This window comes from Saccostrea cucullata, unplaced genomic scaffold (genome assembly GCF_032062105.1).
Source record: "Saccostrea cucullata isolate Sc308-1 unplaced genomic scaffold, CSIRO_AGI_Scuc_v1 ctg628, whole genome shotgun sequence".
NCBI lineage: Eukaryota > Metazoa > Mollusca > Bivalvia > Ostreida > Ostreidae > Saccostrea > Saccostrea cuccullata.
In genome coordinates, this window is record NW_026927928.1 from 62,850 (window position 1) to 90,557 (window position 27,708).

General features: G+C 33.6%; 5 protein-coding genes across 5 annotated transcripts; 1 reads left to right on the plus strand and 4 right to left on the minus strand.

The window, feature by feature from the left end:
• Window positions 1–897: 897 nt before the first annotated feature.
• On the minus strand, window positions 898–4,733 carry LOC134275883 (protein mono-ADP-ribosyltransferase PARP14-like). The gene is made up of 5 exons (XM_062758164.1): window positions 4,412–4,733; window positions 2,523–3,305; window positions 1,869–2,445; window positions 1,502–1,719; window positions 898–994 (listed from the first exon to the last, which is right to left on the minus strand). Exons 1-4 carry the CDS (start codon window positions 4,677–4,679, stop codon window positions 1,632–1,634), a joined length of 1,716 nt encoding a protein of 571 aa, XP_062614148.1. The 5' UTR covers window positions 4,680–4,733; the 3' UTR covers window positions 898–994; window positions 1,502–1,631.
• A 9-nt stretch (window positions 4,734–4,742) lies between these two features.
• LOC134275885 (myb-like protein X) lies at window positions 4,743–5,659 on the minus strand. Its single transcript, XM_062758166.1, has one exon. It carries the CDS (start codon window positions 5,497–5,499, stop codon window positions 4,903–4,905), a length of 597 nt encoding a protein of 198 aa, XP_062614150.1. The 5' UTR covers window positions 5,500–5,659; the 3' UTR covers window positions 4,743–4,902.
• A 2,885-nt stretch (window positions 5,660–8,544) lies between these two features.
• Window positions 8,545–13,119, minus strand: LOC134275875 (uncharacterized; the record flags this gene model as incomplete). Its single annotated transcript, XM_062758157.1, has 5 exons — window positions 8,545–9,036; window positions 9,893–10,110; window positions 10,256–10,833; window positions 10,929–11,711; window positions 12,477–13,119. Coding segments are annotated over 5 exons (2,295 nt in total), but the record flags the coding sequence as incomplete, so codon positions are not given.
• Window positions 13,120–14,550: 1,431 nt separating this feature from the next.
• On the plus strand, window positions 14,551–20,241 carry LOC134275889 (uncharacterized). The gene is made up of 2 exons (XM_062758168.1): window positions 14,551–14,812; window positions 17,977–20,241. The coding sequence occupies exons 1-2, from the start codon at window positions 14,796–14,798 to the stop codon at window positions 19,199–19,201; spliced, it is 1,242 nt and encodes a 413-aa protein (XP_062614152.1). The 5' UTR covers window positions 14,551–14,795; the 3' UTR covers window positions 19,202–20,241.
• On the minus strand, window positions 20,194–26,671 carry LOC134275887 (G2/M phase-specific E3 ubiquitin-protein ligase-like). Its single transcript, XM_062758167.1, has 9 exons — window positions 26,114–26,671; window positions 23,921–24,227; window positions 23,444–23,624; window positions 23,239–23,337; window positions 22,506–22,819; window positions 21,668–21,849; window positions 21,291–21,463; window positions 20,934–21,148; window positions 20,194–20,739 (listed from the first exon to the last, which is right to left on the minus strand). The coding sequence occupies exons 1-9, from the start codon at window positions 26,459–26,461 to the stop codon at window positions 20,480–20,482; spliced, it is 2,079 nt and encodes a 692-aa protein (XP_062614151.1). The 5' UTR covers window positions 26,462–26,671; the 3' UTR covers window positions 20,194–20,479.
• Window positions 26,672–27,708: the final 1,037 nt, after the last annotated feature.

Consider the following 27,708-nt stretch of genomic DNA (forward strand, 5'->3'; position numbering starts at 1 on the left):
TACTTGTTAACTTAAAGCTTGGATCTCCCCACAACTGCTTTTATACATGTACTTGATTGCTGATGACATCTTTACTCAAATCAAAACAACTTGAAAATCTATCCGTTTGGAACAATTTTTATTATTAATGCTTACAGTAATACTTTCATCTTGTTTACTGAGTCATCAGGTGACTTCTCCTGACAGTTTTATCTTTGCAGCAAATTCCATAGATATTTTCTTAATGTAACCTAACATCTTCCTATAACTTTGATTGGTCTGACTTTATTAACCCGGAATTTGTCCTCGTCTGTGCATATATCAGTATATTGTGTTTCTATATACAAAATCGATATAGCACCTTTTTGAAATAGACCACTATGTAAATCTCCTTGGCATCTTTGTAATTTCAAAATTATTCTCAATAAGTAAAAATATTGCCAATTGTTGTAAAGAAAACAACGTAAAACAACATGCATATATATTTTAATGAGCATAATAATTTTCTCCTTTAAAAAATAAATCACTCATACACAAGCATAACGGTTGGTTGGGGGGTGGGTGGGAGTTAAAAGGTGTGACATGAGTTTTATACACTGAGCAAAGGAAGATATGTTACTAGCGAAATCGCTCAAAAGTTGCCAGTAGCCACCATTCATCTGTACATTGGGGAGGGGGGGGGGGTTAGGAGGAGGGGAAGGTTAACTCTGCCGATATCCAACAATGTAAACTAAATTCAGTTGATCAATATGCAATTTAAGTATATGGTCCAGAAAATATCTCTTCCTTTTCTGGATCTTCCCGAATTACACAGCATCCAAATCATTTATCACAATTAAGAGTTATTTACTGAGTACCTCGGGAAAATAAAATTGCTCAGGGATTTTTAAATCAATTCATACATAATGCAATTCACATTTTTTAAAATTAAATATTTCATGACGAAAGAGTAATTCCTTTCACATTAAGTTCTTCTTTCACTCGTGATAAGTATTCCTCATCTGGATATCCGAATCTGGAAAAAAGATGTTTGGTGATTTTTATTGTAATTTCTCTGTTTTGAACGAAATCAATATATCTAAAATAAAATGATTTTTAAAATACATTTTAAGGTCGTCTCTCTTTTGTTTACATGCAAATTCTGTCATTTTCATTCATTCTTTCTTTTAATTTTGACCATTTTTAAATTAACCTGATTTTGTACAATTTTACCCAGATGAATTTTTCGTTTTGTTTCAATGATACATGTACCAGCTTGAACTTGTTATCGCACGTGAAAAATTCTTAGAACTATGCAATGTTTTAATGTATATACCTTTTGATCCTCCATTTAAAAAAAATCATTTATTTACTAGTACTTGTAATTTATAGAAAATAAGTTTGTGATTTTTTTTCAAATATCTTTATGATGAAAAGAGAAAAATAAACCGTTGAATTTAACAAATCTTACAAAGAAATTATTATTCTTTAATTTTAAGATTGATAGATATTTGAAAACATTTATATCAACTAAATGTTAGACCTTTCTAAACCTCCATCTCGCCTCGTTTTATGATGAATGTCATTCTAAGTAACCACGCCTTCTTTCCCTGTGTTGCGAGAGACACCTATAGTGAACACCAATCTCTGTTTGAAGGCTTTCTCCAGTAAATTCAGAACTTCCATGCCCTCCTCCTTGTCTGGAAGATAAGCCTGTCTTTGTGTCCCAGTATATGGTTTACCTGGTTCTGAGTGGCATTCCTGCAAATAAACGAATGAAAAGAATCTAAGAAAGGAAAATTATGTGAAGCATTCGTCGTCTGGAATTTTCATGAATGGAGTCATTGTGTATCAAGACAGTCAAATAAAAATTCTAGGAAGGCCTAAAACGAAAAGGGCTTAATATTTACCTCTTGTTTCCCGTCCGGAAATTCGTAGCTGATGATGAAAGTCTCTGTTTTTGGGAATCCAGGCAGTGATTTCGTGTCCTTGAAAATTTTAGCTTCTCCGTTGGCAGGTTGAATTCCATAAAGTTTTCCGTACACGGTATTACAGACGGGCAAACTGGTTTTACAGAAAAATATCCAACAATACATTCCTCGCAGAACTGATGATGACATCTAGTAAATTCAACAGGTTTCGTCATTTCATCCATGCAGATGATGCAGCTATTGTCTTGGGTGTTTTCTGACTGCTTTACGAAGTCCGCCAAGCTAACTGATTGATCTTTTGATGGTACCTTCCAAGTGTAAATGTATTGAAAAGGCCTAGAATCAAACTTTAAGGTTTTTTTAACGTTACCTCCAGAAATAGGAAGTTTTAAGCTTGTCTGTTTAAAGGTTGCTTCCAACATTTTTGTGAAGTCATCCTGCATGTTAACAAGATATATTTGTGTAATATTTGAGGGCTTGAACCTGGCATACCATTCAATTGCATCACGAGTAAGACTACAAAGGGTTTGGATAGTATTCGGATCCCGAAGATTACCTAAAAAGAAATCTATATTTATAAACAAGTAAACGGAATTTTGAGAAAAAAATCATCGTGGAGAAAAATGATATTACCTGCTCCAAGAAGTGGCATAACAATTGACTGAATACTGCTCTTTTTTCTTCCAAATGATTGTCCTGCCAAGTTGTTCACTTCAAATAGTATTCCACAAACAAAATTCGTATAGTGCCTGTGGTGGTGAAATAGCAATGGCTTTGTTTTTGAAAAGCCAACGATAATGGCATGACAGATTTTCTTAAAGCTCATATCATATCCCAAGGTCATTACTTGGCTATATAAAAAATATGGTGCACTTTTTTGTAACTTTTCATGTTCTTCTCTATACTTTTTTCCACCCTTTGAAAGAAAGGTAGCTGCAAGACCACCTTTTCCTGTGAAATGTGGATTTTCACTACTAACTGCGACGTCTAAATCTGATAGCGTACCAATATCGCCTGTATATATGAAAACAGAAACATTGCCTATCTTGGTGGATTTCATTGAAGGGTGTTCATAATTTTTATTTTCCTTTGGTTTTGATACAGAAGCTTGTCCTCTGTTTGGTTTGTCTTGGGTTTTCTCTGACAACTTTGAGGCCTGTGTTGATGTTGTTGTTTTACTTTGTGTTGTCTTTGTTTCTTCCTCACTGTGGTATCTTACAACCAACCACGCTGGATCAATGGCCTGTTTAAAAGTTAAGTAATGCTGATACTTTTCCTTAACTAATTCAAGGACTTCCATAGATAGATCAACAATGTGGAGCTCTTTAAGTGACCCAAACTTCTTCTGTTTGCTAAAGTCAAAGACGCCTTTCAGATACATTGCAGCACATAAGGATTTTGGTACTCTGAAAATACCTGTGTAAAAGAATATTTAAATATTATTTTTAAAAAGCATAATTAAAGAAAAGGCTTATGCATACTTTTATATACTTAGTATTGCCAAATTTAATATTTATGACCTGAAAAGATTGAAGATTGTAATATTTGTTCTGTCCGTCTCTTGGTCTGTAAAAATTCTAACCTTACCAATTCTGGTTGGTTGGAACTATGGCTTTTAAATTTCACCCGAGTTTTACCTGTGACAAGACCTTTTGTTGGTATCAACAGTTTTGATCTTTTTATTTTTGACCCTGGAGGTTGATCTCCTTTTTAGAAGCCATGGCACTAGGGCTTTCCTATTTCAGATATGTCTGTTGTGAAACACTCTTTCTTTATGTGTCATTACTTTTGACACTTTAACCACGAACTTAGAGTTTGACTCATTACTTAAAAAATTAATCTTTGATCATACATTTTGATTGGTTGGTGCTGGATGTTTCATATTTCTTAGATTATTCCTTGTGGCAAGACTTTTCTTTGACCAATAATTTTCATCTCTTGACCTCGAATTTCGGCTTGAATTTGAAAAAAAAATAGTTTAATTATTAAGAAGTTCGGGACTGATAGTTCATGTGATGCTTATAAGGTTTTGTCCTCAAAGTTTGATTTTTTTTTTTAATTCATTCTCTTTTAGTTAGCTTTGATCAATTTTTTTTCAAGTTAACAACCATGCTTTTCTGTAAACAGACTCTGAGGCAAAAAGGCTAAGTGTTATTAAATAATGTTAGTTTGTACATTATCTTTGACATTTCAACCTTTCAAACAGAACTATGTATGGTCAGATTAAAGGCAAGTACTTCCATTTACACGGATCCGAAAAAGTGCTTTATCCTGTTTGTGTCTTTTTACTTTGATTTTTGACATATCAATAAATATCAAGTTTGATCTAGTCGACATACTAAGTACCTATTTTCAACAATTGTAAGACTAAAACATCAAGAGGAGATTTTTAATGTCTTCATCGTACATTGAATTACACTCATGACATACTAGCCAGTAAAAAACCCTTGAATCTTTTTCTAAAGTAATCATAATTGAAAAAAATACGAAAAAAAAATATTAACTTTAATTCATATATTCACCTGAACTTATGGTGGGAATGGCAACAGTTCTGACTTTGCATTCTTTGGCCTTCTCTAAAAGGTTAGTTACAGTTCTTGCTAAATCTTTCAGGCATTCTAGCTTGTTTGTGTATTCTAGCCAAGAGGGCCCAACAACATGAATAATCTTTTTAAATTTTAGCTGTCCTGCACCTGATAGGAACGCTTTTGAAACTGGAAGAGTTCCATGCTTCTGGATGTAGTCCTTACATTCTTTTCTCATCACTGGACCTGCTCTCCTGGCGATCATTGCTGGAGTGCCTGAATCATGTGACAATTTATCGTTGGTGGCATTGACAATTATATCTACGTAAAGCTTTATGACGAATCCTTCAGCAGTCAAAATTTCAGTGATTTCAGAATTTTGTTTACTTCCTATGCCTTTTGACGAGGTAGAAGACTTTTCTTCGGTTGAAGAATTTCTGTCTGTTGCCTGAAGGTCATTATCATTGCAGGGTGTACTACGGGTATTGTTATTGAATGTCTCGTTCTCTGACTCTTTTGATGTATAAAAAAACTGGTATGTCAGGTGATCTTAATGTCGAAGTAGATGATCTTTTATCGGAAGCGGAATTTCTTTTTATGGACTGATTTTCACCTCTGTTTTGGATGTTGCTTTTCTCTTCATCTGTTTCACTTTCTGGGGGTTTCACTGTTTTTACTTTGGTATTTGCATGAAATAATTCTGCCTCTTCTGCAATATGTGTATCATTTTCATTTTCTTCTTTTTCTTCCTCGTTGTTTTTATTCCCATGATTGGCAACATGACTACTACCGTTTTCTTCTGATTCTTTGGTCGTAAGCTCAACACTCTCATTTCCCGTTTCTTTGTTGTCATATCTACAACCTATTAATTCATTATACCTTTCGGCAGCCTTCTCTGCCTCTCCTACAGCTTTGGCATAGAGAAAGCAGTGTGTTTGATCCGATGACACTACGTATGAGACATTTCCATCACTACAAATTTCTTTGAGGGCTTTATCAGCTTTCGCTCTCTCTTCAGGGTCTCCGCCTAGGTAGGTGACTTTCTCCTTCGATGAATTATTTTGGGATACTTTTTCCTGATCCATAATACTAATTGTGGGATGCTAAATCTAATCTGTAAAGTAAAGAGTGTTTTTAAAAATATCATATTCGATATTGTGTTTTCCTTTTTGATTGATAAAAATTGAAAGTATTACTGATATTGTTGTTGACACATTTGTTTAATTTTTTAATTGAATTTCTAGTCTCTAAAATAAACATCATATACGTTCAGTATCATGTCAAAAGGTCGCTCAGAAAGTTCATGTCATTGTACTTCTTTTATTTGAGAAAAGAAATGTAATGAGATGAAATTTAGAATTTGTAATATTTCATGTTCACAGCCTCCAATCTTACAACTGATAAGGTTTTAACTTTGTTTTAGTGAAATAAAAAGGGGAAGGGTAGGTATTGAAACAAACTATTTCTGTGGAGATGCATTAGGGATGCAGCAATCTGGGACATAAATAAAGCAAACAGGTCAATATATCCTTTCTAAATACCTATTGAAAATTATCCAAGCCTATTCTCTTTAAAAGTGTCGAATCTTTCTTTTACCATTTTTGTAGGCGGCAATGTTAGTTGTGAAAAAACAAAAGTAACTAATCCTGTAACTGTTTTCTCTAGTATTACTTTGTGTTTTCTGTAGTATACTGCATGTTTTCTACAGAAAACTATATCGGCAAAATTATTGGGGGACACCCCCACCCCCACCCCCGGTTTTTAAGGCCATAAGTAGAGAATAATTCAAATTGCAAATGTGAAAGAAGTGTATTTTGGGACTTACCTAAAAGTTACGTAGTTCTAAATAGTTGCGCTGTATAGAACTGAACATTCATGAATCGCATGTGAATACATACTATCAATAAAGATAGATAATGAACGATGTATATCGATAAAGAAAGGGCAATATAATTCAAATATGTCATATATTCTCAGTATGTGAAGCACTTCACTATCATAAAGATCTAAATGATAAACTCTACCTGAAATAAAGAATGAAGACAGGATAATCAAATTATCAGCTCAACTTGTATATATAATAATCAAATGGCAGACGAAAATTTTATCTCGAAATAGCGGAGTTGTTGTGATTGGTATTTTTTTTTTATAGATGAAATGAGAGGTCAGGTCTCTAGCTGTGGTCCAATTGATACTATAGACATAAATTTTGGATCTCACCGTTACTACTTCTTATATACATTTACCTCATCACTCTTATTTAGCTCACCTGAGCCGAAGGCACACGAGAGCTTTTCTGATCAAATTTTGTCCGTTGTCTGTCGTCGTCGTCGGCGGTGTCGTCGTTGTTGTTGTAAACTTTTCACTTTTTAGTTCACCTGAGCCGAAGGCTCAACTGAGCTTTTCTGATCAAAATTTGTCCGTTGTCTGTCGTCGTTGTTGTCGTTGTCGTTGTTGTCGTCGTAAACTTTTCCCTGGGGGGGTGTAAAAATCAAGCCCCCCCCCCAGTTTACTTTCAGTTTTGATCTGATCTGTGTTTTTTCCTAGCCAATTGCTCAGGTGATCGATGTGGCCCCTGGGCCTCTTGTTCATCTTCTTTTCAAGAACCACTGGGTCAATTTCAACCAAACAGCACAAGGTATCCTTGCGTAAATGGGATGCAAGTTTGTTCAAATGAAAGGCCACACCCTCATCAAGGGGAGATAATAATGAATTAGTAATGGCATCTTTTAAAAATCTTCTCAGGAAAGGTGAAACTCAAGTTGAAGCATTCTCTGATAGTATAAATTCAAGTTTGTTCAAATTATGAACCCCAGGGGAAGGCTGGGGCCACATTGGCGTATTAAAGTTTAACAAAGAAATACATAGGAAAACTCTTTGAAAACCATCTTCTTATGAACAGCAAAGTCATGATTGGTCATATTTATATGGAAGCATCCTCCGATAGTGTAGATTCAAGTTTGTTCAAATCAAGACCCCCAGGGGCAGGATGGGGCCACAGTGATGTGTCAAAGTTTTACAAAGGAATATGTAGGAAAAATCTTTACAAATCTTCTTCTCAAGAATAGCAAAACCATGACTGGTCATAGTTATATGGAAGCATCCTCTGGTAGTGTAGATTTAAGTTTGTTCAAATCTTGACCCCAGGGGGGGTTTGGTGGCCGGAGTCTGAATGGAATAGCAAAGTTCAACATAACAATACATAGAAAACATCTTTAAAAATCTTCTCAAGAACAACAAAGTCATAGTTATATGAAATCATCCCCAAGTAGTGTACCTGGGGCAAAGGTGGGGCCAAAATGGGTGATCAGAGTTTTAAAATGGATAACATAGAAAAATTATCTTTTGAATTTGTCTTCTCGAGAACAGGAAAGCTGTGATTGTTCATATTTATATGAAAGCATCTTCGGGTAGATTCAAGTTTGTTCAAATCATAACCCTGTGGGTAAAGTGGGGCCACATTGGGGGATCAAGGTTTTATGTAGGAATACACAGGAAAAATTGTAACAATTTTTCACAAAAACAACAAAGCCATGATTGATCATCAATATAAAAGCATAAAAAGTAAAAATTTAAGTTTGTTCAAACACAGCCTCCCCCCTTCCACTGAACCCCCTTTTATATTTAAACTTTTCAATACTGATCTGATTTTCGTTTTTACCTAGCTAGTTGGTCAGGTGAGCGATGTGGCCCCTAGGTCTCTTGTTTTATTTTCAATGCTAACAATAATACTTTTGATGTTTAGAACGTTTTGATCCTGTCTACTAAATCATTAGGTGACCTCTTCGGACCATCTTATATTTGCAGCAAATTAAAGTTCGTTGATTTTTCTGACGTTACTAATCCAGAATTTGGCATGATAAATATATCTTCGTGTATCAACTATTGACTATATATACTCCATATTTATGTCATTCTTGAAATTGTGTCTCTACAAAATTTAGATGCCAGAGTTCATAAATAGACCACTTTGTACATCTTTTTGACATCTTTGTGGTGTAATTATCCTTCTCAATAAATCAAGACTTTATAAATTCTTTCAAACTTTAAAGAAAAACAATTAAAAACAACATGTACATGAATTTTTTTTTATTACATATTTTCAAATAAATGTAAAATAAATTATACGTGTCATGCATAAGCACGTAATCAAACACGAGGTGGCTTAATCGTGGTTTTTGGTGGGTGGGGTGGGAGGGGGTAATTTGGTGGTTAAAAGGTGTGAAAAAGTTGTATGTATTTATTGAAACATAACTTTTGATATGTTCGCAAATAGTGTTAGTAGCCATGATTTATCTGTACATGGGTTGGTATTGGGCGGAGGTCGTGGGTCAAAATAACAATGTAAATGCAATTTATCAATATGCCAAAGGAAATTGTCCTCATATTCTCTCTTTTTTCTGAATCCTTTAACGTACATAGAATTTAAATCATTTACCACACTTGAAGAGCTATTAACCACGTTGCACGAAAACTGATATTGCTCAGGGAATTTCAAATGAATTCATACATAATGCAATCCACATTTTTTCTATCAAATATTCTATGACTAAAGGGTAATTCCTTTGACGTAAAGTTCTTCTTTCACTCGTGTTAAGTATTCCTCATCTGGATATCCGAATCTGGAAAAAGAGATGTTTTGTGGTTAATTAAATTAGTAATTTTTCTGTTTTTAGATTTAAATTTCTTTCAAAGAAGATTTTTAAGTCGAATATTGAGATTTGCAATTTGGAAACTTTACAATTTCTGTTTTGAACAAAATTATATACTGAAATAAACCCAACTTTTAACATCATAAGAATGTCTCTGTATTGTAAACATGTAAATACTGTTACTTTAAGATTTTCAGTCATTCTTTCTTTTTAATTTTGACTATGTTTAAATTGACCTGATTGTGTACAATTGTTTCCAAGATTATTTTTAGGTGCCCTTATCGATAGATCCGGGGCGTATGTTGTTTATATCCAATATGTTTGTCCATCTGTCTGTTGACAACTTTAACCTGCACCATAACTTTTGAACCATGAGAGATAGATACTTCATATTTTGTATGCATACTCCACTAATTAGGATCTTTCAAATAACACCAAGGTCAATGACCTTGTGACCTTGACTGTGACCTCTATGCTAAAAAAGCTTTTTCGAACTTTATTGTGCCGGGTGCATAGTGTTTCACAAACACTTCTTGTTGTTTCTTTCAATCGTACCATTTTGAACTTAATATCGTCCAACGTGCTAAATTCTTAGAACAACACGTTTTAATGTTAATACCATTTGTTTCTCTATTATTTATTTATTTATTTACTTGTAATTTCTAGAAAAATAGGCTTGTTTGTGATTTTGTTAAAATATCTTTATGGTGATAAGAAAAAAAAATCACACTGGAATTAAAAAAATAAATAAAGAAGATATTCATTAATTTTTAAAATAAATAAATATTTGTAAGCATCTATATTATATAATTGTTATACACAGTACCTTTCTGGACCTCCATCTCTTCTAGTTTTATGATGAATGTCATTCCAAGTAACCACACCTTCTTTCCCTGTGGTGCGAGAGACACCTATAGTGAACACCAATCTCTGTTTGAAGGCTTTCTCCAGTAAATTGAGAACTTCCATGCCCTCCTCGTTGTCTGGAAGATAAGCCTGTCTTTGTGTCCCAGTATATGGTTTACCTGGTTCTGGGTGGCATTGCTACAAAGAAACAAGGGGAAAAAAAATTGGAAAGGAAATTTATGTGAAGCATTCGTCGTCTGGAATTTTCATGAATGGGGTCATTGTGTATCAAGACAAATAAAAATTCTAGTAAGGCCTAAAACGAAACGGCCCTTATATTTACCTCCTGTTTCCCGTCCGGAAATTCGTAGCTGATGATGAAAGTCTCTGTCTTTGGGAATCCTGGCAGTGATTTCGTGTCCTTGAAAATTTTAGCTTCTCCGTTGGCGGGTTGAATTCCGTAAAGTTTTCCGTAAACAACATTACAGACGGGGCAAACTGGTTTTACAGAAAAATATCCCGCAATACATTCCTCGCAGAACTGATGATGACATCTAGTAAATTCGACGGGCTTCGTCATTTCATCCATGCAGATGATGCAGGTATTGTCTTCGGCATTTTCTGACTGCTTTATGAAGTCTGTAAACCTTACTGTTTGATCTTTTGATGGCACCTTCCAAGTGTAAATATATTGAAAAGGCCTAGAATCAAACTTGGAAGATTTTGCAATGTTACCTTTAGAAACCGGAAGATTTATACCCGGCTGTTTAAAGGTTTTGTCCAACGTTTGTGTAAACCCATCCCGCACATTAACAAGATGTATCTGCGTTATATTTGAGGGCTGTGACCAGGCATACCATTCTATCGCATCACGAGTAAGAGTACAAAGAGTTTTGATGGTATTTTGATCCTGAAGATTACCTTTAAAAATAATAATACCGGTATATATTTATTTACAAGTTATTAAAAAGAAACTCTAAGGATAAAATCTTAATAATGAGGAAAAATACTTTTACCTGCTCCTAAAAGTGGCATAACAATGGACTGAAGATTTTTCATTTTTCTGCCACACTTTTGCCCTGCCAGGTGGTCCACTTGGTATAGTATACCATGTATGAAATTTCTATAGGGTATATGATGATGAGGTAAAAACGGGTTAGCTTTCGAGAAGGCAACGATAATAGCATGGCAGATTTTCTTAAAGTTTGTCTCATATCCCAAGGTGGTTTTTGTAGAATATAAGGTAAACGGTGCATGTTTTTGTAATTTTTCATGTTCTTCTCTATACTTTTTTCCTCCCTTTGAAAGAAAATTAGATGCAATACCGCCTTTTCCCGTGAAGTATGGATTTTCACTACTAACGGCGATGTCTAAATCTGATAGCGTACCGATATCGCCTGTATATATGTAAACACACACATTGCCTATCTTGGTGATTTTCATTGAAGGGTTTTCAGAATTTTTACTTTCCTTTGGATTTGATACAGAAGCTTTTCCTCTGTTTGGTTTGTCTTGGGTTTTCTCTGACACCTTTGAGGCCTGTGTTGATGTTGTTGTTTTACTTTGTGTTGTCTTTGTTTCTTCCTCACTGTGGTATCTTACAACCAACCACGCTGGATCAATGGCCTGTTTAAAAGCTAAGTAATGCTGATACTTTTCCTTTACTAATTCAAGGACTTCCATTGACAGATCAACAATGTGGAGCTCTTTAAGTGATCCAAACTTCTTCTGTTTGCTAAAGTCAAAGATGCCTTTCAGATACATAGCAGCACACAGGGATTTTGGTACTCTGAAGATACCTGTATAAAAGAATATTCGAGTATAATATTCAAAAAGCATCATAAAGGAAAGGCTCATACATATACGGTATATACTTAGTAGTGCCAAATTCAATAATTATGCCCTTGTAATTGATTTATATTTTTGATTTCATATTTGCTCTGTCCGTCTGTTTGTCTGCAAAAACTTAAATACTATTATTCATTATTATTGGTTGGAGATGTGGCTTTCACTTTTCTGAGTTTTCCTTGTGACAAGACCTTCTGTTGGTAACAACAGTTTTGACCTTTTATATTTTTACCTTGGAGGTTGGCCTACTTTCTGGAAACTTTAACCAAGGCCATTGTTTTTGACTAGTTTGGTGCTAGGGCTTTCTTATCTCAGATATGTCTTTGTTGTAAAACACTCTTTCTTTATGTGCCATTACTTTTGACACTTGATACATTTTGATTGGTTGGTGCTAGAGGTTTCACATTTTTAGATTATTTCTTGTATTAAGATCTTTCTTTGACCAATAATTTTTTATATCTCTTGACCTCGAATTATAAATTTTGACGTGAAGTTGAAACTGATAGTTCATGTAATGCCTCGAAGGTTTTGTCCTCAAATTTGATTTTATTAACTGAATCTCTTTTATTTGATTTTTGACTGATCTAGATTTCTTTTCAATTCAACAACCATGCATATCTGTAGATAGAGATAAAAAGGTAAAGTTTTATTAAATGAGGTTAGTTTGACTATACATGTATATCACTCAAATAATTAACTAAAATCTATATGTTCACCTGAACTTATAGTTGGCATGGCAACAGTTCTGACTTTGCATTCTTTGGCCTTCTCTAAAAGGTTCGTTACAGTTCTTGCTAAATCTTTCAGACAATCCAGCTTATTGGTGTATTCTGGCCAAGAGGGCCCGACAACATGGATTATCTTTTTAAATTTTAGATGTCCTGCATCTGATACAAACGCTTTTGAAACTGGAAGAGTACCATACTTTTGGATGTAGTCCTTACATTCTTTTCTCATCACTGGACCTGCTACCCTGGCGATAGCTAAGGCAATGCCTGCTCCGTGGGACAATTTATCGTTGGCAGCATTGACAATTATATCTGCGTCAGCTTCCAGCAAGTCTGTTACATAAAGCTTTATGACAAACCCTTCAGCAGTCAAAATTTCAGGGACCTCAAATATTGCAGAATTTTGTTCTGCAAAATTATTACTTTCTACTTTTGACGATAAAGAAGATCTTTCTTCGGTTGAAGCATTTCTGTCTTTTGACTTAATGTCATCATCGTTGCAGGTTGTACTATCAATATTGGTTACTTCCACTGCTGACTCTTCTGATGCTTTTGAATCTTGTCCACCAGGTGGGCCTGATGTCGAAATAGATGCTCTTTTATCGGAAATGGAATTTTGATCTTTGGATATATAAAGAAAAACGAAATTATTATATATATAAGATGTTTTTGAAACGAAATTATTATTCTAATAAATTATGGAAAAACGAAATTATTAAAAAACAAAAATTAAAAAAATATATAAAGCAACCTGAAATCAATTAGTTACTGTACTTTCTTTTTAATTCCAGGTAAATTTCTTACCTGCTGAAAAAAAACGAAATTAAACAAATATATAAAGAAAAACGAAATTATTGCAAACCAAAAATATATAAAGAAAAACGAAATTAATATATAAAGAGAAACGAAATTATTAAATAAAGAAAAACGAAATTAATATATAAAGAGAAACGAAATTATTAAATAAAGAAAAACGAAATTAATATATAAAGAGAAACGAAATTATTAAATAAAGAAAAACGAAATTAATATATAAAGAGAAACGAAATTATTAAATAAAGGAAAACGAAATTAATATATCAAGAAAAACGAAATTAATATATAAAGGAAAACGAAATTAATATACAAAGAGAAACGAAATTAATATATAAAGAGAAACGAAATTAAAATATATAAAGAAAACGAAATTATTAAAAGTAGAAAAACTGAAACAAAAATACGGAATTTATAGAGGTGCACGGTAAGGGTCTGAACCCATAAATCATTAGTGCACCGCGTCTGATAGACCTGATTTTGTTTCGACAATAAACAAGTGTGATGTTTGCCTTTATATTCACCTTTTCCTTAATCGAAAACGTATCCATTACAATACATGGATTGGACGAATTTAACCTTTGATATCTAATTGCACAACTATTTAAGAAAACATGAACGTTAAGATTCCGTTGTTTACAACTCGTATTGTTGAATTTTTAACATTCAGGAAATTCCCTTATCCATTATTCAACTATCGCACAATACATTCATTAAAAAAAGGTGTAAAATAATACGTTATCGATCGGACTTGGGTTTGTTTGACATATTAAAAAATTGTTTAAAGAGAACAGGTGCAAAAAGTAAAACGAGTCAAAGTGGTTACAAGAAGTAGATTTTAATAATTGCTTACTAAATTAGAAATAAAGCAAATCAGTTGAGTCCTTGATCTTATCAACGCATAATTAGAGGTGATGTACTGGCTACTAGTACTTGTTCTCACATATTATAAATGTCCAACCCTCAGTCTGTACTATTTACAAGTCAGTGGTACTATAATTCTTGTTCTCATATATTTTAATTGACAAACTCGCAATTTGTATATTTATAAGTCGGTGATATTTATAAACAAACAATGCACACTATTGTACATAAGAAATCCCACAAAGTAATCAAATCATTTTTCTTTTTATAGTTTCAACAATCTAAGATTTATGGGTACACAGATCGGACGCTAGGTTAAGTTCATGGGAATCCAGTAATACTATACGCAAGGTCTTGACCTTCTAGCTGAGCTCTATTGGGCTTCCACAAAGCCCAATAGTGCAAACCAGAAATAAATAAAGAAAAAACGAAATTATTAAATAAAAGAAAACGAAATTATTAAATAAAAAAAATTATTAAATAAAGAAAAACGAAATCATTAAGTTAAGATACCATCATTGATAAGTTTAACAAAACAAAACGCGGGGATAAGGGTGCCAGTCACGCGTGGTTCATTCCACAGTGAGTGTGTCTTCAGCGCCAAACAGGGACGTGTTATTCACAGAGAAAATGTCAGTTTTAAAAAGGTAAGTATTTTACAAGTGTGTGTGCCTTGTTTGATGATAACGACAACTAACATAGATGTATATAATGCAATTTAAAATGTGTATACTTGCAGTCAGTACATCAATTCCATCCTTACTTTAATTAGCTCACCTGAGCCGAAGGCTCAAGTGAGCTTTTCTGATCACATTTTGTCCGGCGTCCGTCTGTCTGTCTGTATGAAAACTTTTCACATTTTTTACTTCTTCTCAAGAACCACTGGGCCAATTTTCAACCAAGCTTGGCACAAAGTATCCTTGGGTAATGGGGATTCAAATTTGTTTAAATGAAGGACCACGCCCTTATTCAAGGGGAGATAATTCAGAAATAGTGAAAATTTGGTGGAATGTTTTAAAAATCTTCTTCTCAAGAACCATTGTGCCAGGAAAAATGAAACTTATAGGAAAGCATCCTCAGGAAGCGTAGACTAAAGTTTATACAAATCATGACCCCCGGGGGGGGTAGGGTGGGGTCACAATGGCCAATTAAAGTTTAACATAGAAAAATAGAGGAAAATTCTTTTAAAATTTTCTTCTCAAGAATACAAAGGCATGAATGATCATATTTATACAGAAGCATCCTCAGGTAGTGTATATTCAGGATTGTTCAAGATATGACCCCTGGGGGTAGAGTTGATTCAAATTTCCAAGTTTTACATAGAAATATGTAGAAAAAAAAACTTTATAAATTTTCTTTTCAAGAATGGCAAAGCCATTGTTAGTCATATCCATATGGAAGCATCCTCAGGTAGTGTAGATTTAAGTTTGTTCAAGTCATGACCCCCTGGGGTAGGGCGGGGATACAATGTAAGTACAAATGTAAAGGACAAAAAGCCACAGGTTGTCAAAGAAATATGAAGCATCTTTAGTTAGTGTAGATTCAAGTTTGTTCTAATCATACCCTGTGCTCTTTAAGGATTGGTTGAAACCACTTTTGGGTTTAAACTTTCCAATAATAAATTGATTTCTGCTTTTTCCCAAGCTATAGTGCTCAGGTGAGCGATGTGACCCATGGGCCTCTTGTAGAATGTTCAGGACTATTAAAGAATTTTTTAATAATGTAAAGAATTACGCAATTATAATAATCCATTGGATGCTTTGACATATTCAAATTTCCCTGCAGTGAATTTTAATAATGCCATCAAACTTTGCAAAATTCGATTGGTAACATATCATTTTACAGCCCGGCTGTGTTGTTTGATTAGCTATAGGTGACAAATGATGTATTGCCATGGGAATTTTCTAAATGTTACAAATTTTATAGCCGTTGTATACACCGGAATCCTAACAGATATGTTAACTTCTTTTCCCAGACCTACAGGGTCAATTGATCAAACTGGTCAACGCATCACATTATTGTAAAGTTTGAAGATAATGAAGGCTGAAACGTTCCCTGTAGTGAATATTCACTCCACTTTGTCTTGTTAAAATATAAACCGAAGATTCTAATTACATGAGAAGATATAAATATGTAATTTTTCAACAAGATAAGAATGCCTTAAGTTTTCAAAGAAAACAATGTCAGAATGGCAATTTCTTGCGAGACAATCGGCTCTTATTTCCTTGGAATTTTGCATTTTATTGATATATTTTGGCACATTTACTTTAATATGTTGTAAAAGATACACGGTTAACTACATGTACTTACATTGCAATTATGTATTACAAATACAACAAAACATTAATTTGGAAATATGCTGAAAATTGTGGCCCCTAAGTTGAGGAAGAGGCTATAAAAGGATTTTTTTAAAGCAAAAAAAATTGGAAAATTAAATGTATTAGCGTAATTGAGGGGTTCATTCCAGAGTAAGTTTTATCTTCTTTAGAATACTTTCTGGATGGGGCAGAGAAAACTCGTGCCCCCTTCCTTAGAGCCATGTTTCGTTATGACTCACTAAAAATATTTCAATTTCCAAGTACTGCTTGTGTTTTTACAGTCCTCACAGATAATTTATGAAAAACAAAGTAGAACTAAAAGCTTTTTATTAAGATGCCTTTCATTTTTCATATACTCGTATTTTACTTAACCGAATATATCGGAAATAACTTTTAAAAATTAATTAAAACTAGATCTTGGTTTGGTCGGGATGTTCTTTCGATACTGCTAAAAGGAAAACTAAATTCATTCTCAAAAGGTCCGCATAATCTTATTCGGTAGCTAAAACAACTTTTATTTGGGGATAGGTTAAAGATTGCACAACAAAACAGATACCTACTAACTGTCCTTTACCATTACTGAATTAGAAATTTACATGAGGAGTACACGAATTTCTAATTCAATTAAGGAATGTTTTTTAGTTTTGTGTGAGTTATTGGTGTGTGAATCACACAGACTTGTCACGTAGGCATATTTCATGAAGCGCGCTTCATGAACAGGGCATAAATATTGATTCGTAAACGACATAACCTTGTCACAGGTCCGATGATTAATAATGCCCTGTTCACACGAAGAGTTTAATTCGAATTAAACGTAAGTTTACTGCGAATTAGCTTCGCTTAGCGTTCACACGGAGAATTTAATGCGAATTAGTTTACTTCGCATTAGTTTACTGCGAATTAAATTACTTCGCATTAGCTCCGTGTGAACGCTAAGCGAAGCTAATTTGGATTAAATATTGGGGCATGCGTAATGGCAAAATTAAGTCAAATCCGTCATGTCGGTGGTCAGCTTTAAGTACTTGTGCTATTTTAAGTGAAAAACTAAGAAAAAATATGTTAATCACTGAAATATGTCTCCAGACACTGTGGCATTATGTCTAATGCATTTGCTTCTGCATAAAGTGACGTGATTTGCAAATGACGTCATAATAGCCTTCCCCACGCCTGACTGTCGAAGTAAAAATTTAATTCGCATTAGTTTACTTCGCATTAGCTGTCGTGTGAACGCTATTTAATTCGCATTAGTTTGATTCGCATTAGTTTACTTCGCATTAATTTACTGCGAATTAAACTTGCCGTGTGAACAGGGCATAACATTATGTTTGAAGGAGAGCAAAGTCATATTTTTATTTTTAAAAAAGTAAAAACGTTTGACTTGAGCAAGTCTGAATAGTTTATACATGTATTTTTCATGGAACGTTTTTTGAAATTGAATCTGGATGGACTAAAATCTATAAAACAGCATTGTATTACTTTGTGATTTTTTTCAGGACACAAATTATGTTTCTAATATTGACCATCGCAACCAGCCTGCCTTTGTCAAATGCAACGTTACCTAAGCCACCACAGATGCAACAGTTTGAGACGGAAGAGGATATGTTGAGAGCATATATGATTGAGGGTTATACATATGAAAAGATGCTTCTGTGTTTATCATTGTATCACAGCATTACATGGAGCGTCCGTAAACTTAAACAAAGACTAAAATCTTTCAACCTCTATCGAAGGAAACACATGACTCCTCTTCCAATCGTTGAAGATAAAATAAAAGAGGAGTTAACTGGCCCTAACAGTAATGTTGGGTACAGAGAAATGTGGAGGACACTACAAAGAAAATATAAACTTGTTGTTGCAAGGAATAAAGTAATGGAAATTTTACGGAGATTGGACCCCCATGGCAGTGAGAAAAGGAGGACACGGCGTTTGCAAAGACGAATTTATATCAGTGATGGTCCTAACTTTACCTGGCATATGGACGGTTTTGATAAATTAAAACCGTATGGATTTGCAATTCATGGTGCTGTAGATGGATTTTCCAGACGTGTCATGTGGTTAGAAGTATGTGCCACTAATAATGACCCAGCTGTTATTGCAGGTTATTATTTGAATTGTATAGAACAAATGGAAGGAATCCCAAAGAATCTTAGAACAGACCCTGGGACCGAGAACAGCACAACAGCAGCGATACAAACAGTTTTTTCTGTGAACGAATTAAGTCACAGGTTTGTCACTTCTGTAAGGAATCAGCGTATAGAGGCATGGTGGAGCTATTTTAAAAGAAACAAAGCTCAGTGGATGATGGACTATTTCTCCGATTTGTATTCAGTCGGTATTTACAATCCAGATAATCGATTTCAGAAATCTTGTTTTCAGTTTTGCTTTATGAATATATTACAAAAAGAACTCGAGAGTACCGCATTAGCATGGAACTCTCATAGAATAAGACCAAACACAGGCTCGTGTCCTGCAGGAATTCCAAATGAAATATATTTCTTACACGACCTCTACAGCAAATCAGACTTTAAACAGCCAATCAATCAGGACCAAATCAACAATATGAGAGTAAACACTAAACCTAAAAAGTTGTGTGATGATAACGATGTAGAAGAATACTTAGAGTATGTCAAATCCTTTGCAGATTGGGATGAACCAAGTGATTTTGACTCTGCGTTAAAACAATATTTGAGACTTATGCGCCTCTCTGGCGAAAATTAACAACATAGATAGATAGTAATAATTAATAAAAAAAAAAAGGCTTAAGAGGTATTCAGAAAAGGAAAGTGTACATGCATGCCCTGCATATTCGCGAACTGGATTTCAGAGGTCAGAAAGGCGTGAAAGATCTACATTGTATTTAAATAATATTGTTTTTAGAGAGCAACTGTTCATTAAACTTGGATTTTTATAATTCGTATTCGAAAATTCAGAAATGTATAGTTTTTGCCCCATGCTTCCGTCTCCGTCTGTCCAGCTGTCTTTCTATTCGTCTGCAAAAACTTTAACACGACTATAACCTTTGATTGGTTTGAGCAATGGGTCACATATTTCAAAAATATAATCCTTGTGACAATGCTTTTCTTTACGTATCAACATATTTGACCCCTTGACCTTGGAGTTTAAAATAATCCAGCCATAAATTACCTAATATTATAACCATGGCCATATCTTTTGAACGATTGGTGCTATAATAGCTCTCAAATTTCACATGTGTATTTATTGAAACAAGATCTTTCAAGGAATATAAATATCTCTGACCTTTTGACTTTGACCCAGTTAAAAAAAATTAAAAATTCACAAATCTTTTGAACAATTAGTACAAGGGTCTTCATATTTCATAGGTGTATTTAATGTGACAATGCATTCCATACCAACAAATTTGACTTTTTGAACTTAGAGTTTGACCTGTTTTTGAAAAAAGTTAAATTTGGATTTTGAACTTTTGAACATTGGTGCTTCATGTTTGGTTTACATTTCAAAAACCTTTAACCTAAGCCAAAAATTTTAATAGCAAGTGTCTGGGCTCTCCTTTTTCACATATATATTCATTGAGAACAAGTCCTTTCTTCCGATAACTAGTCAACCCTTTAATCCTTGACCTTGAAGTTTGACTAGTATTTGAGGAACTTTAACCTTCGCTAAAAGCTGACATATTGGGAAGAAAAGTGTTTCACGAACACATCCTAGTTTTTTTCTGTCTTGATATACGATTACTTTTAATTTTACACGACATCCATTAAAACATGTTTATTTTTCTGTTTGGTTATTACAAGGATATTATTGACTACATGCATAAACTGGAAGTCAAATCCTTAAAAAATATTTCCAGAATTTTGGTCTACTCTTACAAAAACACACACGTAAAATATTGTGTGTAATTAGATATTCAATCTGATTTGTTTGCCCCATGCTATATGTTTTTGACTGATGTTGATACATGGAAGTAGTTTGTAATAGTTCTTCAGGACATGTACTGGGGAGTACCAAATGAGTCCTTTAAAATCTCCCAAAGCTTGGAGAATTCAAAATTCCGAAGTCCATATTGTCCTTAAATTCTTCATAGGACTGGACTACAGGTAACTTCAGCTCGTTTGCGCATGTGTTTGCTATTGGGAATTTTGATATGAAATTCTGCCCCTCCTCTTCTGCGTGAATGAATGATACTGATGGTGAAGGAGTGAATCCTTGTGGGGGTATTGAATCAGATCCAGTTGCAAAAATAAGAATTGCAGAGAGTGATGCTTTGGCAGACTTTTCTGAAAGTAAAGGCATTAGGTATTGAATTAAGTGTTGACTTTCACAGTAAATAGATATATCTTTTTTTATTCTTACATGTAACATCCAACAGTATTCCACTTGACCATAATTGTAATGTAAAAATATTTTTTCTAATATTCATTAAGATGACAGAAATTCGGAAGGGGCTTGATATGTTGCTAGAAATAAATACCTTCAGCATCCTGGATGTAATCCCTCCAAAACCCCAATGTTGTATTTTCAATTAAACGCTTGCTACTTCCTACCACACTCATCTTGGGTATAAACAGACTTTCGATTTCAGCAGCGGTTGGTTGCATAGGACTATATATGAAGCAATTTCTGAGAAGATTTGGATGTTTGATGATTTCTTGTAAAACACCTAGAGTTTCCAATCCCTTTCTCAACCTATTAAAAGAAATAAACTTATTCTTCTACTAAAACAAGCAAGTTTAATTAAAAACCTATATATAAGTAGTACATAATCTGCAAACTTACAATAATATACATTATCCTATATATACGTTATCATAATTAATATTAAGCGTACCTTTCGTAAGCTGACCTTGTTCTTCCTAGAACATACCATCTCTTTAAATCTTCTGCAATATGATATTTTTCCTCCACAGATTTTACATGATGGAAACATCCAGCTATCGTAAGAATACTTGCCTCGGCATGAAGGGTATTTTGAAGATCGTGTATGTTCTCTGCTTCCGTTATCTGTTGTTATATAACATTTCATAATTTATTTGTTTTCATATATTAATATAGAACAATGTCTTACAAGTTTTTAATATAGTCGATATATCAGAGATTCTTTATTTAAAAATTCACTAATTTTATTTAATAACTGTCAAAATACATATTTCTATGGGAACATGAAGTGCATTAAGAATCCTCAGAAGTATCTAGTATTCAGTTTACCCTCTTTATAGCATTTCTGACTTCCTCATTGGTTATATCGTCCAGCGGAACATGGATTTTCTCGGGCCCTTGTACCAAAGCATCAAACAGTGTTGGTGAGAAGAATTTTGGTGAAGGTCCACCATGTACAAGACAAATCGCCAACATTTGTCCGGCCATATAATAATCATCTCTTTGTAAAGCTGCAATGAACATAAGAAAGCATAAGATCATGGAACATTGGAAATATGCAGCTTACGTCATTTCAATCTCTTACAGACAAAACAATTATTGACAGACAATGAAATGGGCAGGTACAATTCGACGCGGTTGACCGAGAAAATGTTGGATTGAAATTCTAATTTGAAATGCATTTTCAATCCCCTTCAGCTACTCTAGAAGGCATGGTTTTTTTATGCACCCAGAAGACAAATACTTTTAACTCCCAAAATTTTTAATATATTGTTTGAAATTCATATTCATATGATTTATTTTTAGCCTTAAGAAGACATATAAAATTCATAGAAGACATCGATTAATTTTTTTTCAGAGGAGAGCCATTTGATTCCAAAAATGACGATCGAGACAGATCACTCATACACAGGACAGAATATATTTATTTCTAGAATGACTAAAACTTTTTTTTTAACTTTTGTCTCCACTGAAAACTTTTGAAATATTTTCTTCTTCATTAGCATGTTTGTTCACCCCCCCCCCCAACACACATGCATATACAAAAGAGAAATCAATTTTGTGTCTCTTATTGTTATAGTAGAAGACTAAGCTTCCTGTATGAAACAAGCGCCTGTGTTTATACCCCCTCCCCCCCCCCAAAAAAAAAATACATTTGTATGCGTACCCTGACTATCAAGAGCCAATATTCTGGATGTAATGGGGCCCTCAAACATACACGTTTGGGAAAGGCTTCCCATAAGCAGGCGAAGGAACTCCCTTCTAGGGCCACCCTGATCCAAAGCCTCTTCCGATGCCCCTTCATCATCAGTAAATTTCACAAATAAGGTGTTTTCAGGTGAAAATGATGTTCTTTTGAATCCTCGACAAGCCCCATCCCAAACATTTTTTCTATTGATGTTGAATCTGTTTATCTCTGTCTTCTTAATTTTTTGACTAAGATCCATCAAAATGTCTTTGACCGTTGTAGAAACTACTTCCCTAAAATATACATGCTAGAAATTATTCAATAAAATGAAAATACATGCAGCATGCAATTACACAAATAAGGCACGTAGCAACAGGAGGGGGATGTCCTCCCCCTTTTTACAAACATAACTTTATACTACTGTATTAATAATATTCATTGAAGGCTGGGTGCTCCGCCCTCCTCCCACTTATACCCACAGTAAGGTAAAAAAGGGTAATATAGCATTATATGTAGATAATATGGTACTGAAAAAAGTCCAATCCCCTAACCACAACCCTACCCCCACCACCACGAAATACGATTTTCGAGTTTGGGCAATTTCTATTTTTTATTTGATTGTTTTTTAAGATAGAATTTTTTGTTATCTGATTGTCCCCTTTCAAAATTGATGCTATGTCACTGCAAATATCTTTATTTATGTAATATTTACTGAACATTGTCCTCTTCCTTATCAAGAAGGGGCGGTAGTGGTGAGACTGTTTTATCCTCTTTATCATCGCTTTCATCTGGCAATATGGTGATGTACTCACTATAAAGATATTGTTTTTATAAAAAAAAACATACAACCTATAATTTAATTTAAAAATATTTTTGATAATTTATAACATTACTAATAAAAAATATAATATAAATACCTGTAATTTAAGCAATGTGCCCCTGACATCGAAGAACTAGTTGATGGCTGGTCGTCCTTTTGTCTTTGAATGTTGGTTTGGGTTCTTTTTTTCCGAAACTTTATTTCTGGAGTGCCTGACGAGTCCCAAGAATCATCCAAGTTTATTTCGGGTAACTCGTCAGAGTCGGAGTCTTTTTGAACTGTTAAAAAATGAAATTAATGCATTAGCAATTAAACACATACAGAGACGTCGAAACCGGAGGGTGGGTGGTGTGGTTATCCCCCCTTATTTGTAGACATGTTCATAATATATAGGCATTTTAAATTGGTGTTTATATACATTTTTTGTTCAGCTCATACCTCCTTTCTATACCCAATTTTTAATTTCCTCTTGACACCTTTGGCATATGGGCAGATAAAATCGTTTAAAGCTATTGTAAAATAAATATTTCCAATGATGAATTCTCCGCTTTTTCTAAGTTATTTTAAAACATACCTTTTTCGTACTCCGTTTTTGGACATATATATAGTGGTACTTTTTGATAAGGAAATCCAAGAAATTCCTTGTATCCACGAAGGGTCATGGGAGATGATGTGCCAGGAATACAGGTAGCTAACGAACCATCTTTATACAGAAGAACGTAACTGGTATCTGGTAGACCTTTATTAAGAAGGATATGCTTTTCCTGTGCTAATCTTATTAAGTCACCACCAGTGCTACTTGGTAGGACTTCCAAGGTAACGCCACTACCTCTTACGTACTTTGGTGCCCCTGCGTTGCATCTCATTAAACCTACAGTTATCTAATTTGAAAACAGAAAAAAAGATATACATGGAAGATTAGGACATATGAAAATTAAGAACCGCACAAAAATGATCACAGTTAAAAAAAAAAAACATATTCTGTGATATTTAGCATATTTGTTGAATTAGAAAAAAACATACTTTTTGAAATACACTAAATGTAATTCAAATTTGTCATTTTGGTCGCATTTTATGCCGATATAACTATATTAAACCAGTAAATTTTGATTATAAGTAATGAAACTTAACCTAATTAAAATAAAATGTTAGTTCCGCTCGCATACTCGCTTTTCTAACATTGATGGATACAGTGTGAAGTGTGGTGTGTTCATAAACCTACTATAGGTAAAAAAATCTCCGAACTAGCTCAAAAATCCTAATTTGATAAGGGGTGGGGTTTTATTTTGTTTTCACAATCAAAATTCTTAATTATGCCTGGATGCTATGCTATGCTCCCATGCTTGAAACCTTGTTTATGTGTAATTATAATATGTATGCTTATACAGTGTAATTGGCGAACATATATCATATATTCAGTTAAAAATCAGCAGGACGCAAAAAAAATAAAATAGTGCACGTGATCTACAGTTGTCAAAAAGGCTTTATATATATTCGTTGTTTCAACAGATCTGCTGGTGTGTATACTGAATTCAAAGGATCAAGGGACATTTTTTCAAATTTGTACCATTGAATTAATTGATCTGTCAGCAGCGTTTTACCGCATGCCAAGAAAACTTGTAGACACATTAGAGCGAACTTAAACGTTTATCTCTGATTTTTGTGCGCGGGGCCATTAATGTCATCAGTTTTGAGGGAAGGATCTTAAGTTTTATATTTCAGTTAGAATAATAAGTATTTAGATGCCTTTGTGTCCCTTTTCTTTCTTTTGTTGTTGTTGTTGTTGTTGTGTGTGTGGGGGGGGGGGGGGTCTAAATCAAATGCTGTTATGAAGTAAAATAAAAGAAAATGAAAATTAAATTAAGAATTTTAGTTTTACGAAAAGAATGAGTTATATATACAGCATGAATTCTTTACCAAACATTCTTTCTTTTCTTGTTACATGTCTAGATGTCAAGATCACATCATAATACGGAACAGTCAATTTTACGAACAGTCGCAGCTATTGCAGAAAAAAAATTACATAACCCGCTTACGCGGGTTAATATGTATTTTTTCTGCAACAGCTGCTTCCGTTCATTCCAGTAACAACAAACAAAGAAAGCATTTTATTGTTTAAATAAATTAGCCCATCCATCCTTAAACTGTCCATAAATTTTTAAGCAAGATGTGTAACAGACAAGACAGTGGGTTCCTTTGAGAAAGTAATAACGGTAATAAATGACCCATAAGTAAAATGAAGGTATTTCTGGTGGTGAATTAATTTTAATATATACAGGTAAACGTGCAAGAATGCCAGGGCCTGGGTTTATAAGCAAAAAAAATTAAACTGCTTTCCTAACGTGAAAACCCTATTTCAAGTTGGTGGTGGTGATTAGTTTGGATGTAGGGATAGTCGTTGAATTCTGAAGCTTCATACCTATGACTTTTAAGTTTTAATATCAACTTCATGCAGATTTCGATGGTCTGCATTTTCAAAGGGGTGGAGCCCAAGCTCACTTTTTAGTTAATTTTAAATAATTCAAATAAGTCTATTTTTTCCTTTGACTCTTCAGAGTCTGATTAAAATTGTTTCATACACGTCAACTCAACCAGAAGGGTGTCATCGTCTCAAGCCACGGTTCTGAGTCTACATGTTTGTCTCTCTCAATGGGAGAGGATCGTACATTTTGGCCGTGGTTTGCGATGATGAAAGATTGTATGTGCGTGAAAACCATGTATTCTGCATTTATATGTTCGCCTGAAAGAAATCTTTAGCTATACCAACCTTGACACGCCCTTCGCATTTTCTACCCTTTTTAGAGAAAGGAAATGTAGTTCTCCGTTCCTGTTCTTTTTCTCTTCTAAAGCTTTGAAACTCATCAAAAGTTGGTAATGTTACATGTTTTGTTCTTTCAGTGCCTGTAGTTTCTGTAAATACCACACATTGTATTTGTGATGGATAACTACAATGTAGAAGTTGTTTATATGAGACAGAGAGAGAGAGAGAGAGAGATAGAGAGAGAGAGAGAGATAGAGAAAGAGAGAGGGGGAGAGCCCGAAAGAGAGAATCTGTATATATACATACCCAAGGACTTGTCAATTTTCTTCCCACACTTTGAGCAATAATTATCATTCTGATTAGGTGATCCACAAGAAGAACAAAATGCCATTTTAGCGACGTCCTTATGAAATGAGGGGAATGGTGAAGTAAAAATATCCACGAAGTAATCAAATCATCCTCGTTATTGTTTCAACAACCCGTGATTTATGAATATACAGATGGGGCGCTAGGCTTATCCCGGAGGGAATTTTATAATACGATACGCAAGGTCTTGACCTTTCAGCGATTCAAGCGCTCTTTGAATTGGATGTCATTAATTTTAATCAAGCAGAAACAGCCACCCTCTTGATCCTCTATGCATAATGCCACACATCAACAAATTAAGTATACCGTTAAACAATTATTGACAATTTACTTCAAACATTAGATTGAAGTATTTGTTTCAGTTGATATTTTCTCTTTCTCCCTCACTCTCCTTTTTATTAAATAATTTCTTTTTTTCTTTTTTTATAATTCCGTTTTTCTTTTTTTTAATAATTTCGTTTTTCTTTTAATAATTTATATAATTTCGTTTTTCTTTATATATAATTTCGTTTCTCTTTATATATTAATAATTTCGTTTTCTTTATATATTAATTTCGTTTTCCTTTATTTAATAATTTCGTTTCTCTTTATATATTAATTTCGTTTCTCTTTATATATTAATTTCGTTTCTCTTTGTATATTAATTTCGTTTTCCTTTATTTAATAATTTCGTTTCTCTTTATATATTAATTTCGTTTTCCTTTATTTAATAATTTCGTTTCTCTTTATATATTAATTTCGTTTTCCTTTATTTAATAATTTCGTTTCTCTTTATATATTAATTTCGTTTTTCTTTATTTAATAATTTCGTTTCTCTTTATATATTAATTTCGTTTTTCTTTATATATAATTTCGTTTCTCTTTATATATTAATTTCGTTTTCTTATATATAAGACTTTAAAACTCGTTTTTCATATATATTAATTTCTTTTTAAGGCGGTATTTAATAATTTCGATATCACAGATATAGCTGCACATTTGTTTGAATAGTGGAAAATGTGCACTTGCTGGTGTGTGACCTTTAGATTTCTATTTTAGGATTATACATCTACATATATAATTTTACCAACTATTTTTAAAATCTAATCATACCTAGAAGGGAATAGAATTTTTGAAAGACTTTCAAATTTCCCATTATATATATTTGTTTTTCATCAATAATTTCGTTTACAATTATATAAAAATTTGTGTTCTTTATATATTTTTGGTTTGCAATTACAATACCTTTCACTAAA